Source organism: Pseudorca crassidens, chromosome 15, assembly GCF_039906515.1.
Source record: "Pseudorca crassidens isolate mPseCra1 chromosome 15, mPseCra1.hap1, whole genome shotgun sequence".
NCBI classification, from domain to species: domain Eukaryota; kingdom Metazoa; phylum Chordata; class Mammalia; order Artiodactyla; family Delphinidae; genus Pseudorca; species Pseudorca crassidens.
The window spans coordinates 66,384,669-66,399,655 of record NC_090310.1 but is presented as its reverse complement, the minus strand read 5'-3'; the positions used below and the strand labels follow the sequence as shown (position 1 = coordinate 66,399,655).

Sequence of the window (14,987 nt, the reverse complement as noted above, 5' to 3'; positions counted from 1 at the left end):
ACGGGTCAGGCATTTAAAAGCCATTAGGGCGCCTGCCGCTTGAAGACTCCCGTGAAAGGATAAGGGGGTCACGGAACGGACCAGGCTATTAGAGAGTCTGCCCCCGTCAAGACAACTTCTGTGCAACGTGAGGCACATCATGGACAAAGCAAAACACAAAGCCCCCAGTCCCTTGGCCACCGCCTCCTCGGTAGGGTTAGAAGAGGAATCCTCAGTCCTCTTTTCTGTTGCTTCTGCTTCTTTCTCCTAGGCTCGGACTGACTCCAAAGGACCCCACCACCTCTAGATCGTCCCAAGAGCTCCTTCCCGTCTTCTAACGGTGAGTCAATTTCCTGCTGGCTTCCGGGAATTCCCTTTTCTGGTCACTGGTGCCTTAGTCACACGGAAATGTCACTGAGACAAAGAGGGATGCCTTTTTGCCCATCAGTAATTCTCAGTACCCCCATTCTACGGCACTGAGGCTAAGAATGTGTTCAGGTACGTCTATCCCCTTAGACTCACAAATTGGAAGGAATTTGACCCAGACAATCTTAAAAAGAAGAGGCTTGGGCTTCCCTGGTGGCGCAGTGGTTGAGAGTCTGCCTGCCGATGCAGGGGACACGCGTTCGTGCCCCGGTCCGGGAAGATCCCACATGCCGCGGAGCGGCTAGGCCTGTGAGCCATGCCCGCTGATCCTGCGCGTCCGGAGCCTGTGCTCCACAACAGGAGAGGCCACAACAGTGAGAGGCCCGCGTACCACAAAAAAAAAAAAAAAAAAAAAAAAAAAGAGGCTTATTTATTATTTATTTATTTATTATTTATTTATGGCTGCATTGGCTCTTCGTTGCTGCACATGGGCTTTCTCTAGTTGTGGCGAGTGGAGGCTACTCTTCGTTGTGGTGCGCGGGCTTCTCATTGCGGTGGCTTCTCTTGTTGTGGAGCACAGGCTCTAGGTGCACGGGCTTCAGTAGTTGTGGCTCGTGGGCTCTAGAGCACAGGCTCAGTAGTTGCAGCGCACGGGCTTAGTTGCTCCGTGGCATGTGGGATCTTCCCGGACCAAGGATAAAACCCGTGTCCCTTGCATTGGCAGGTGGATTCTTAACCACTGCACCACCAGGGAAGTTGCCATTTTCTTTTGTAATATGGCTTGGCCCCAATACAAACTGAGAGAACAAGAACAATGGCCTCTTAATGGGACACTAAATTACAACACGATCCTCCAACTTGATCTCTATTGTCGGAAACTAGGAAAGGATTCCGAGGTTCCATATATCCAGGCCATCATGGCCCTCAGTCAGAATCCGAGCCCGAGGGACTCCTGTCGCGTGTGTCTCTCCATTACCACTTTAATGCCTCGCCCTCCCCCCTCTCCTCCTCCTTCAGCTTCACTACCTCGTCCCTCCGCATCTCCCCCTCCACCAGGTATCTTGGATGAGCCTTCTTGTCCCCAGTCTCCCCGGCCTCCTCCTCAACCTTCTGCTCCCCAACCCCACCTCCATACCTGGAAGCAGACCTTCCCTCCCCTCCCCACACTCGGTCACAAGCAGCCCAACGCTCTGAATCGAGTCCCAGTATGCTTCTCCTGTGAGAGGTCGCTACCGGAGACCTAGGTACTATCAGAGTTCAGGTCCCCTTCCCCATGTCTGATCTCTCTCATATTCAAGGGAAACGGGGCTCCTTTAGCCAGGACCCTTCCGTGTTCATCAGGGAATTCCAGGCCCTAACTATAGCCTTTGACTTAACTTGGCAAGATATTCATGTGGTCCTAACTACCTGCTGCTCTCACGAAGAAAGGGTCAGGATCTGGGCCTTGGCTCAGGCCTGGGCAGATGAGACACATGCCCAAAATCCTAATGAGAACCGAGCGGGGGGAGTCCCATGGGCAGACCCAGGGTGGAGATACCAGGCAAATGAAAATGGGCCAGCAGGAGGGTTCACTAGGAGAAATTACATGATTAGCTGTCTACTAGGAGGTATGAAAAAGGCAATCATCAAACCTGTCAATTATAATCAACTCAGAGAAGTCACACAGGAACCCTCTGAGAATCCAGCCCTTTTTCAGGCCTGATGAGTAGAGGCTATGAGGAAATACACCAACCTAGACCCTGAGACCCCTGAAGGTCAGGCTATACTTGCAGTTCACTTTATAAGCCAGGCATCCCCAGAGATAAGACAGAAATTACAGAAACTAGAGCAAGGGCCACAGACCCCATTTTCTGTCCTACTTGACACAGCCTTAAGGTCTTCAACAACAGGGAGGAGGCTTCTAGGAACAGACGAGAACTAAGAGAGGAGGAAAAATTAAAACGCCACGCTCAGTACATGGCTCTTGCCGTTACTCAGTCCCTCCACAGCAGGGACCCATGGGAGCCCCTCTCCCGTCTCAGAAGCCACCGCCAACCTGCTACCAGTGCGGTCACTAGGGGCACACTGTCAGGAACTGCTGCACCCCACCACCCGTTACGCCGTGCCCTTACCGTCGCCAAAAGGGCCATTGGAAGAGGAGTTGTCCCTCCCACCCTCAAGCGGGTAGGCCAATTCCACAACCACTCAACACCCCGGGGTATTTCAGGTCCCAGCCCCCTGGGCCGAGGTCAAGGCCAATTGCCCCTGTGAGTGGTAATTGACTATCAGGATCAAGAACCGGATTGCACTCTAGATCTGGGGCTCCTGGAAGCAGATGACTGAAGGTGCCCGAGGCTCAGTCTACAAGCCCCTATGTTCCCCATAAGACCAGAGGAGCCCCGGGTAACCCTGGATGTAGCAGGGGCTACTGTAAACTTTCTAATTGACACTGGGGCTACTTATTCAGCCCTGACCTCCTTCTCTGGTCCCACTTGCCATTCTTCAATCCTCCTAACAGGGATGGGAACAGGCTCAGCTGGACTTTTAAACTCCATTTTCACTGCCCGACAGCTCTCTCTTGAACTCACACAAGAGACTGCCAACCTAGCAGCTCAAATTAACATGCTACAAGAGCAAATAAATTCTCTAGCAGGAGTGGTTTTACAAAATAGAAGAGCTCTGGACCTCCTAACAGCTAACCAAGGAGGGACCTGTGCAATGTTAAAGGAGGATTGCTCTTTTCTTGTCAACCAATCAGGCAGGGTCCAGACTCATCTTCGAGCCATTATTGAAAGAGCTAAGTGGATTCTACAAGGAGTCTCAGGGGGATTCGACTGGTGGGACTTCAAGACTAATATCTGGTCCTGGTTCTCTTGGCTAACCCCTTTCCTAGGCCCTATAGTGGCTTTTCTACTTCTACTAATCTTCGGGCCATGTATTTTTAACCTCCTTGTTAAGTTTGTCTCTTCCAGAATACAACAAATAAACCTCCAAATGGTGATGCAACAAGAATACCAGCCAGTCAACACTCGTACAACGCTTGAACAGGCCGCCATCACTTTCCACGGGGCCCGCACTCCTCCCTAGATACACCCTGACAGAGCAGGCAACGGGAACCCAGGGCCCCATGAGGCCTCCGCTCAGCAGGAAGCAGCCAGAGAGTTCACTGTCCCTTCTCACAAAAGGGTTCCCCGAATGCTTGAGAGGCAATTAGGCAGTTAGGTAGATACGAGCAGGGTATACAACAGGGCCAAGGAATTGGCCCTATAAATACAGGGGGGAATGTGGTGCTCCAAGGACAATGGTGCTTCAAGGACAAAGAAAACCAGCCTGAAAAAGTTTCAGCATTACACTCCCTACCGGACGCCTAATTGCCCTCCCCATCATGTTGCGATGGTTACGAAATTCCTGAGCCCACCTGGGCGATGCCCACCTGGGCAACGGGACCTGTCCCAAATAAGGAAAGGCATATGCCCTGTCCCACTCCCACCCTATAGAAGGAAGGTATATGTGCCTCGACCAATCAGTAAACAAAATTTTCACCTCGGACCATTCTTTTGTTTTCTGGCTATAAAAACTGATCTATAGCACATGTTCAGGCTCGACTCTCCCAGACTACTAGGAAGTCAGCCTGCTGGTTCTGGAAGAGACCCTTCCCTCTACTAAATTCTATCTTCTTTAAAAAAAAAAGAAAAAGAAAAACCCAAAGCATTGCTGCACTTAGCCCCATGTTTGGAGCAAGGCAGTATAGCATCATGAACAAATGATTCTAGCCTTGGGAAGCAACAAGAAAAGCACTCCACATCACCAGACTGTAATGCCAAGGGCCAGATATGGGCGTGGTTCTGGCTGTAGATGCTGTGAGGGGATCAGGAAGGCTTATGAGAAGCCCTCGGTGGCTGAGGAAAGGAAAAGGACAGAGGCATGAGGCGGTAGTTAGGACTTAAAATCTGGAGAGGAAAAATCGAGAACGGATGTGAGGTGTGAAAGGTAGGAGTGGGGATGGATTAAGTGGGGCCGAGGAAACATGGTTTTGACTCTGGCAAAATACAATAAAAAACCGTAACACTGAGAAATACTAGAACAAAGTATAGGTTAGTATAAATTTCATCTTGATATGGGAATAGACTTTTAAGCATTAAAGCAGTGGGAAAAAGATCAAATCAAAAAGAACAAGCTTGGCATATTTGACATAAAAAAGTAAAGTATACATTTCAAAACATCATAACATTAAAAGGCAAATTGGGGGAAATATTTCTAATATTAAGATGTAAGACAAATGTATATTAAAAAAAAAAGAAGATGCAAAAGAAAAATGGGCAGAGGCCATAAATAGACAACTTCCAAAAGAGAAATGAACAATGGTGTAGCCTTCTCCATTCAAAAATCGAGAAGAAGAGACGCCCCCTCCATCCCCTACATCCTGTTCTCTACCTTTGGGCTCCTAGACTCGGAACAAAACAGCTTATTGATCTACGGAGGATGTCTGGGCATTAAATCAGCCCCTCAGAGGCCTCACATCTGGCAGTAAAGCAAAGACCTTTTGCAAATTCAACAGCAACTCTGGCAGGACAGGGTGGGAGAGGCCTCTACTCAGGTGCGCCCCAGACGGAGCAGCCCCTCGGGGTCCCCAGTGGTCCACAAAGAGTCTAGAAGCAGACTCCTTCTGGACCAGATGCGGCTCCCCCTCCTACCACACCCAGGTGCCACCTCGCCTGAGCCAGTCAGTCCATTGTACCCAAGGCCAGCTCCGGACACTAAGAGTCTGGGTGGAAACATTAGCAAGCTGTCATGAACCAAGAGGCCTGCCCACCACCCTTGCAAGTGGCTGACACTGTCAGTTATCAGGCTGGCAGCCTTGGATCCACTGGTAATTATCACAGATTATGTAACCGTTCTTATTAAGGAGAGCTGTGTGGTGGCAGGGCCGTGCCGGACTCAGACAGGCTGGGATTCTGGTTCTGAGACTCGTGAGCCTGTGCCTCACCTCTCTGAGCCTTGTTTCCTTGTCTGTACGATGAGGAATGATAAGACCTTCCTTGAAGACCTACGGCTCTGCCTGAATAAGGTGAATAAAGGATCCAGCATGTTCCCAGCAGAGAAGAGGGAGCACCTTCCCCTCCATGCCGGCTCACATTAGTCACCTCGAAGTCCATGGACATTCCCTGGTGGAAATGGGTGCGTGAACGCTTCTTGACCAAGACAAATTAGTACCAACAGCCCTCAACTCTGTGAGTCACGAGAACCCCCGAACAGCAAGTGTGACCCTCCTCAGCACTCGCTGGCAATGTGACCAGAGCCTGTCGCGGCCCTGACTCATTTATGGCTTCTCAACAGAGCCGTCGAGTGCCCTGCCTCCACCCCGACAGCCCAGAACTCCTGTGAGTTCCTCCCCAGTCCTTCACCATTGCCTCGCCTGCCCTAAGGTACCATGGACATCTGGGAACAGGCAGGGCTGGCAGATCCCTGATGGCACAGTAGACAGGGGACTTGTAGGGTGGGGGTGGGAGGACCCAACGAGTCAGTATTCTGCCCAGATTCTGAGACTTCAGAGGCGAGGTTATCAGGCTAGAAGGGCCCTTGGAAGACATCCAGTCCATCCCTGATCTGAGTCATGAATAGCCCCAGCGCGCATACCTGATATCACTCTGATTGAGCCAGCGTCGTCCCTCACCTCCACTGCACTAGCCTTCTTACTGGTCTCCCTGCTTCTACCCAGCCCCCTGCAGTCTATGTCCAACAGGACAGCTGGTGACCCTGTTAAAACAAAAGTCAGACCACGCCACTCTTCTGCTTAAAACCCTCTAATGGATCCCATTTCACTGATTAAAATGCAACATTCTTACAACAGTCCCTAAGCCCTGGACAATCTGATTGCTCTGTACCCTCCGAGATGGTCTCTCCTTCCATTCTCTTCTTGATCACTCCACTCACACCATGCTGACCCCCTGGTTCTCCTCCAACACATCAGACATGCTCCTGCCCCAGGGCCTTTGCACTCACTTCATTTTGCCTGGAACACTTCCTTCAGATAACCACATGACTCCCTTGCTCACCCCCTTCAAATCCTTGCTCAAGCGTCACCCCATTTAAATTGCAACATGTCCCCTTACCCTGCCAGGACTCCCAACTTCCCTTATCCTGCTCTATTTTTTTCCAGAGCATTTCTCACAACTAACATACTCTTCAGTCTGTTTATTACACTTATTGCCTGTCCCTCGCCCCACTGGAATGTAAGCTCCCAGGGGCAGGAGCTCAGAGAGTATTAGTTGGGTAGAGAAGGAATGAAGCCAAGCTCTGCCCCCTGCAGTTTCTTCCACGGGTCCCAGCTCTCCCTTCTAAAGGATGCAGAGACCTCCTCCTTGAAGACAGCTCTCCCAGCCTCTCTGCTCTTTGGTGTAGGTCCCACATTTTTCTCTGCTTCTCATGGGATGGCTCCCTCTCCTCAAGATGAAACTCCATCTGTCGGCATACCCTTAGCGGTGTAGAGTCCAGACTTGAGCCAGGTAAGAACGTCTGGAGGCGGACAGAGGGAAAATGGAGAAATTGTGCGGAGGGAAGAAGCAAGACAGAGATCCAAGGAAGAGACCCCTGTGGAGTTCCTTTCGAACAGGCGTCTGACATTGGACTGGGAAGCCACCGACTTCTCCCACCTTCCTCCCACCGAGCATTTTAACTGACAGCCTGAGAACCCTGAGGATCCCTGTTTTCCAGAGAAATCTGTTGAGTCTACACAGGTGAGCACCAGACTGAGGACACAGGACAGAAGGCCTAGCAGGTGGGGGAGGGCTGGACACACTCCTCCCTCACCCCCCAGCAGGGAGCAGCTGATGTTACCTTGGCTCTCAACCCCATCTCAGCAGGGAGGCCAGTCCAGAGCAGGAGCCCAGGGTTTGTGGGGAGAATGAACCACCTCGGAGACAGACGTTGGATGCTGAGGAGAAGGGTCTAGAAGGGCCTACTGACAACAAAGACTGCCTGGGCCAGATGTGGTGAACTCCAAGGTTAGGCAGTGCCGTGGTCAGCGGGGGTGGCTCTGCAGAATCACAGGACCACGCGGCCCCCAGTATTAGCAGGTGGCTCAGGTGAGCTGCCCAACTCTGTCCTGCTTTAAGTCTGGCGGACGTGACTCAGCAATGGCTTTGCCACGGCATCCTCTGCATTGCCAGCCCCCGTTTCAGCAGGGGATGGCATCTTGGTCAAGCCAAAGTCTGATTAGTTGGAGAAACCAACATGTCAGAGCACCCTGAGAATATTCAATAATATTTATAAAGGGATGACGTTGGGAAAATAATTACCGATGGTAAGAGGCAATCAGCGGCGGGAACTCCTCCACTGCTCAAGTGGTAAGAAATTAGACGGACCGGGGCTATGAGCAGCGAGGGTTTGTCACGGGGACAGCAGAAGGGGTTGGAAAGTCGCTACCTCTGCTGATTCTGTTAATAGGATAAAGCAGCCTCGCAAACAAGAGCCAGACCCCAGGAGGCCTGCATTTGAGGGGATTTTAAAATCAGGCCAGCTCCTGCCAATAGCTTCACTTTTAGATGTGTTAGAACTGGAAGGGAGCTTAGAGATCAGCAACGCCACTGGTTCTCAGTTTTCAAGGTTTCTGCTTTCCAAAAATACTGCAAGTATTAAGTAATAATTAATTTGTTTTCACATTTTTTATTCATCAAAGACACAGAGGACTGCCAGCTGGGAGAAGGAGAAGACACAGCATCTATGTCACTCTAGCCCCCAACAAGAGACCTATTGTTTTTTTTTTGTCAGCCCAGCCATATTATCTCATGTAAATGTAGTTTCCCTTTGAAAACATTTAAAACACAAGGTTCCATTTTTAAGTGGAGGGAGCCTGAAGGAGCCTGGAGTATCTTTACCAGAAATCTTCAGTCCAAGCAAACTCTCTTACTTTATACAAAAATACACTGAAGCCCGGAGAACCTAAGTGGCTTGCCCACGGTCACACAGCTGGCTGTCAACAGGGCCAAGGCTAGATCCGGGGAAGCAGGAAGAAAGCAAGGCTGTCCTGGACATGCAAGGGTAGGGAAGGAGTAAACCACAGTAGTGAATGCAGTACTGAGTGCGGACCCTGGACACCAATGGGCTTGGTTTGACTCTTGAGCTCAATCCTTACAAGCTGTGGGACCCTAGCAAAATGACGGAAGCTCTCTGAGCCCATTTTCCTATCAGTAAAATGGGGATAATAATAGCACTCACCACATACTGTTGTGAGGATTAAGTGAACTAACAGAACAGAGCACTTATACATTGTAGCTGCTTTTCTTTAACCCATTTGTGTGAGTGGGCGCGGTTGGGGGGTGTATGTGTCTGTGTAGACATAAGACCAACAGGCTTAGAGAACAGGTCACATGATCCAACTTCCAGGTGCTGCCCTGTCAAGGCCAGTGGGAGACAAATTGTCCCAATGGAGCTCTAGGTACTAAATTGCAATGCTGTTACTTCTAGGTAGTAACTCAAAACTGAGTGTGCCTCAGAACCCAGGCTGCACCCAGATTCACTGCCTCCGAGTTCCTGTATGGTGGGACTTGGGAGTCTGAACTTTTAAAAATTATTGAGATATAATTTACACACCATAAAATTCACCATTTTAAAGCATACACTTGTATGGGTTTTTATGATACTCATAAGGTTGGCCAACCACCACCACTACCTACTTCCAGAACCTTGTCATCACCCCAAAAAGAAACCCAGTACCCATTAGCAGTCACTCCCCCTTCCCCACTCTCCCATCCCCTGGTAACCACTAATCCCTCTGTCTCTAAGGATTTGTCAACTCTGGATGATTCATAAGAATGCAATCGTACAACATGTGGTCTTTGTGTCCAACTTCTTTCACTCTGCACAGTGTTTCCAAGGTTTGTCTATGCTGCGGCATGGATCAGGGCTTTATTCCTTTGGAATCTGCAATTTTAACAAGCTCCCCAGTAGTTCTGATGATTGGGCTTTGGGGAGAAAATGAACAGCAAATTCACACAAGGTGAACCTTCTGGTTGCTATATAGATACAGGGCCTCAATCATTCCTGCAGGTGTGCCCATCTCAGAAGCCCCGCTGGTGACAGGAGACATCGCTGGTCACTTGCCTCCTCCAGAGCCTGCAGAGGTTGGGCAGGGTCTCCTGGTGCCCGGTAGGGAGGACATGTGCATCTAAGGACAGTGCCTGGCTGCGGTGGGAACTGGGCAGATGAACTATGAGACTCACACAAGGGGATTTAGTCTCAACTCCAAGACTTTAATGTACGTTATGCTCTTGGAAAAACAATTCCAAGGAGACAAGTGGAACCGAAAGTCTTAACCGGAGGGGATTCTTATTCAGAAACCTAGTGTGAGCCGCAGCCTTGGGAGAGAGCAGCACAGGGACTCTGATCACAGTACAACAGTGTGAGGTCAGGGTGGCAGGGCCTGTGTGTATGATGCGCGGGCCCTCAGGACTCCCAGGAAACCGGAGCACCATCACTCCTGTGGCTGACAGCCCCACAGCAGGATGGGGGGGCGGACCCAGGCTGACCAGGTCATCTCTGGAGCTCTGAATAAGGGCACAGAACTTCAACAGGGCCAAAGAAGCCTGTATAAAGCAAGAACCTTTCTCTTTGTCGTTGAATCTCCAGGTCATCAGAAACACTCGTGCTGGCTCTGGTGAGGAATGGGGCCATACAAAGGGTCACCAAGGCCCACTTCTGGGTCTGAGGCCTCAGAACGGAGCAGATGGGAGGGGTGTGGCACTAGCAACGCCTCTGAGGTCAGGGGCTGCAATGATCTTGAAAGATTATCCACTGGGACCTCTGGACAGGAGAAAGGGACTTAAAGCAAAAGCTGACCACTCGTCAGATTCAACCCAACTGTCTTCTGTTATGCCCTCCCCAACCTGGGGCTCCAGGGTGGTCACACACCCATGTTTTCTGTGACGTATTCCCATCCAACAAGGGGCAGGCAGAAATCCTGGCTCATCTCCCTATTACCCTCTGATTAACTTTTAAAAAGTCACCAACTGACATCTCAGACTCCTGGGCACTCCAGGGTTTCTAACCGTTCTACGGAATAAACAATCGGTTCTCCTGGGCTTTTGGCTCAACTTCTTCTCTTCTGGGAGGAAGCAGGCTGCTGCTGAGGCAGGTCTCTCCCAAGAGCTCATCTGGAATTCAGTTAGGTTATAGCACCGAGGCCAGGCTGACGGCGAACCCACAAATGCGCCTTCTAGATGGGGTACAGCCTCGCTGGCACTGAAGGAACTTATTTATTGGTGAAGGAGGGAATTCTGGCTCCATCTTTGTAGAACCTGGCAGGGCTGCTGCCCCAGTAAGTCCCAGTAGGACAGGTGAATGGAGGAGCCAGGACCGCAGCCGTGGGGAAGGGGCCTCCTCTGGCTGAGAGCTTTTCCACTTAGCCAGTCCCCACGCCCTCGGGAAGAACCACCACCACCGGGGCGCAGTCCTCAGGCTCCGCCTCAAAGTCCCACTGAAACTTCTTGGTTAGGTGAGCTTGGAACTTTTCAGCTTTCTGCCTCAGGGTGGCATCCACGGCAACGCTGCAGGCGGATGAAAAGAAAACCTACAGAGAACAGAGGATAAGTCACTCCTGAGAACACAGAGGGGCTGAGAAAGCTGTGGAAATTTCCTCGTGGTGTTCAGCTCTCCAGGGTGGGTGGATCAGCCGCTGCTGGCACAGGCCCAGGACACCTACTGTGCTCCCCCCAAACCAAGAAAGAAGGTCCAAGCCCAGCTGAGAAGCTCGGGCAGGACCAGAATGGAAAATTACTATCTTGGGCAGAGATGCCCCACTGAGAGTAAGTCCAGCGGGGCCATCACCCTGGCCCTGCTCTCCGGGGAGATCTACTGGGCACCTGGACAGTAACTTAGAAAAAGAGGCAGTAGCTACACCAGCTGGTACTAAGAAAGGCATGGGGGTGCTTATAAGCCCCTGGATCCCATAAAATCCCAGGCCCTAACCCAGTGAGGGTGAATTGCTGCTCTAATCTAAATGGGCCCCAGGCTGCCAATCTGAGGTTTCTATTCCCCTTAAAAGCTTTGTTTTTTTTAAATTGTGGTAATATATACATAACACAAAATCTACCATTTTAAACATTAAAAAAATTATAATTTAAACGACTGTACTAAATACACATAATATTCAGCATGTTAAGAGTATAGCCCAGTGGCATTAAGTATATTTACATTATTACACAACCATCACCACCAACCATCTCCAGAACTTTTTCATCTTGCCCAACTGAAACGACACCCATTAACTCCCCATTCCCTGCTTCCAGCCCCTGGTAACCACCATTCTACTTTCTCTCTATGAATCTGACTACTCTAGGTACCTCATATAAGTGAAATCATACAATATTTGTCCTTTTGTGCCTGACTTATTTCACTTAACATAATGTCCTCAAGGTTCACTCATGTAGGGAGTGCCAGAATTTCCTTCCTTTCTAAGGCTGAATGATATGCCACTGTATGTAGATACCACGTTTTTTCCCCACTCATCTGTCAATGGCCATTTGGGTTGTTTCTACCTTTTGGCTATTATAAATAATGCTGCTATGAACACGGATATAAAAATATCTCTTACAGACTCATTGCTTTCAATTCTTTGGGGTATATACCCAGAAGTGGAGTTTCTGGATCATAAGGTAATTCTGTTTAATGTTTTGAGGAACCACCATACTGTTTTCCACAGTGGCTGTGTCATTCTACATTCCCATCAGCAATGAACGAGGGTTCCAATTTCTCTACAATCTCTTCAGTATCTGTTATTTTGTTTTTGTTTGTTTGTTTACAATAGCTACCCAAATGGGTGTGGTGTCTCATTGTGGTTTTGATTTGCATTTCCCTAAGGATTAGTGATGCTGAATATCTTTTCATGTATTTATTGGCCATGTGTATATCTTCCTTGGAGAAAAGTCTATTCTAGTCCTTTGCCCTTTTTTTTTTTTTTTGCGGTATGCAGGCCTCTCACTGTTGTGGCCTCTCCCGTTGCGGAGCACAGGCTCCGGACGCGCAGGCTCAGCGGCCATGGCTCACGGGCCCAGCCGCTCCGTGGCATGTGGGATCTTTCCGGACCGGGGCACGAACCCGTGTCCCCTGCATCGGCAGGCGGACTCTCAACCACTGCGCCACCAGGGAAGCCCTTTTTGGATCAGGTTTTTTTATTTGTGTTGTTGAGTCATCGAAGTTCTTTATATATTCTGGATATTAATCCCTTGTTTTGATGTTCTTTTAAATTCAGTTTCATCTAATATAAACATGGGCAGGGGCAAACAGAGTAATTTTCCCTACCTCTGAAACTCCATTCCAGATTGTCCCGGATCTCAACCGCTTCTCTAAGAATGACAGCAAACCCATTACTCCTTCTCACACTATGTTATTGTTCTCAAAGAAGTTTCATAGAGTAGTCCAATGGATCCTCACAAGGCCCTGGGAAGACACACTAGGATGCCTATTTTATGGAAATGGAGGCTGAGGGGAGTTAAATGGCTGGGTCAAAATTACCAGAAAGGAAGGAGCAGTTTTTCCCAGACTACCCGTTGGCTCCCTGCAAGACCACCCCAGACACAGCAGCATGAGGGTGAAAGCAGCAATCTGATCCACATCACCTTCGTGTCACAGCTGGCCCGCAGGCCACCAAGGAAGGAATCTGGGCTCCAGGGCCTTGACCTGACAAAGGTAACAGGTGTACTCTGCAGCTCCTTCCAGGGACAACACGCCTCCTAACCGCCTCTCCACTGTCTTTCTGTTAGCAGGAGTGAGGCTCATGGTCAGTGGTCTTTGCTTGGAGACACTTTGTTGGGGTGGTAGCAGGGACTGAAGTGACGGGGAGGGGAGGCTCAGAAGCAGAAGGTGGGGGGTTACAGAATTTAGTTTCATTACTTGGGAATCGACTAAATACAGGAGCAGGAAGCACAGCTACAACAAAATACCAGATCAATAACTAATTAGAGGGGCTGTGTGAGCTCACTGGTGAGAGGGCAGTGGGGAAGCCAGTGGCCTGTCCATAGGCAGCTAATGGAGCTTGCTCTGGAGCACTGAACGTGAGGCTGGCTGAACCCTGGGGAGGGGCCTGGTATGGGAAGCAGAGAAGCCTTGTTTCAAACAGCATTAGTGCTGGAGGCCCTGTGCACCCATGGGTCTGCCCCCAGAGGTCCTGGGGGCGGGGGCCTGCTGGCTGAATTAGCAAAAGCCTCTTCCTGTTCTCCCTCCTTACATGGTAAATTGTACTACTCTCTACACAGCCCTTCCTCTCCTGCCACATTGAGCAGCTGCCCAAACATGCTCCATTGCCTCTTCTGTGCCTCTACTCACACAGGCTTTTCCCTCTGCTTATGACACGCTTCTCCACCCCTGCTTTCTCCTCCTTCACCTACTAATTTCTACTAGTGACCCAAGCTCAGTTCAGATGCCACCTCCTTTGGGATGTCTTCCCAGACCAAAGACAGAACAGGTGCTCCTCTGTGCTCCCCTGGTGCCCAGGGTTACTTGGGACATAGCCTCACTCTCAGTCAGTAACCGTCCATTTACCATTGAGCTCTCCCAAGAGACAAGGAGCAACCCCAAAGCAGAGACTCCTTTTCCTACCTGCATCCCACTCCCCTGGCACAGAGTCTGCCATATAAAAAGGACCCATTGGATGTTTAATGAACAAAAGAACGAAGAAGATCATACGTTCTACGAAAATCTATTTCTGGGTCCCTTTTGCACAGTGCCTGTACCAAATGATTGCTCGATAATTACATGATGGTGCTGGACAGAATAAGGGACTCGTCCTGGGGAGGACGTGGCTTATTTACCAGGCCCCTGAATGCCACCGGCTCACAAGCCATCTCCTTGTGACAGTTCTCTTATGAAAGCCCAAGCTGAAAGGAACTGCTCCAACCTCTGTTCCCCCAGGACTGCGCCTGAGCATCCCTTATGGCATTTCTCACACTCTGCTTGCATCACAGTGATCTGTGCCCCTTCAGAGTAGGGGTCACTTCCTAATTATCAATGTGACCCACACAGCAGATCGCCCAGGGCCTGGCATAGAGTTGGGGCCCACAGGATGCTCACTGAATGGATATGAATGAGATGTAGGGATGGCCAGCAGTGAGAGACTGGAACAGGCTGGGTGCATACTCGTCATTCATCCTTCCCACCCACCTCTCCAACGTCGCCATGGGGGTAACATCAACTAGAGGCAGGTATAACTGACGGCTTCAGTCTGAAAAATAAGGCTTCTAATTTGAAAAGCGCTATGTCCTTTTTAAAGAACTTGTCAGTCTAATCTTTACTACAAACTGGGAGGTAGGATAGGAAATTACTATTCCCATTGTACAGATAAGGATGGTGATAAATGCTGAGCAAGTGATAAATGTCAAGCAAGATCCAGTCCCAGTAGTCAAATCGAAATCCTTCTTCCCTACCAAAACCTTCTTTTCGTCTTGACACAGATGTAATACATCCTTGATATTTTCAGCCGTGTCCTATGGGGAACCAAGGGGCTTGGAGACTAGGTGCTTCTGGAACTGTCCCTTCTGGAGGCCTCCAGGACCCAGGTCACAGCCTAGGTTGCCCGTTTTAAAAAACCAACTTTACTGATGCATAATTTACATACAATTAAATTCATCCATTTTAAGTGTTCAATTCGTTTTGATAAATGTATACACCCA

General features: G+C 49.7%; 1 protein-coding gene across 3 annotated transcripts in view; it reads right to left on the bottom strand.

Moving 5' to 3' along the window:
• AAR2 (AAR2 splicing factor) overlaps positions 1-14,987 on the bottom strand; it is a 66,834-nt gene that overhangs the window by 36,064 nt on the left and 15,783 nt on the right. For 2 of the 3 annotated variants that reach the window (XM_067708028.1, XM_067708029.1), the window contains exon 4: positions 10,559-10,891. The exons of the other annotated variant lie outside the window; for it this stretch is intronic. In XM_067708028.1, coding sequence (XP_067564129.1) covers positions 10,724-10,891 — 168 coding nt within the window. In that variant the 3' untranslated portion in view covers positions 10,559-10,723. Of the gene's footprint in view, positions 1-10,558; positions 10,892-14,987 lie in introns of those variants that run through there. 3 annotated transcript variants of the gene reach the window in all.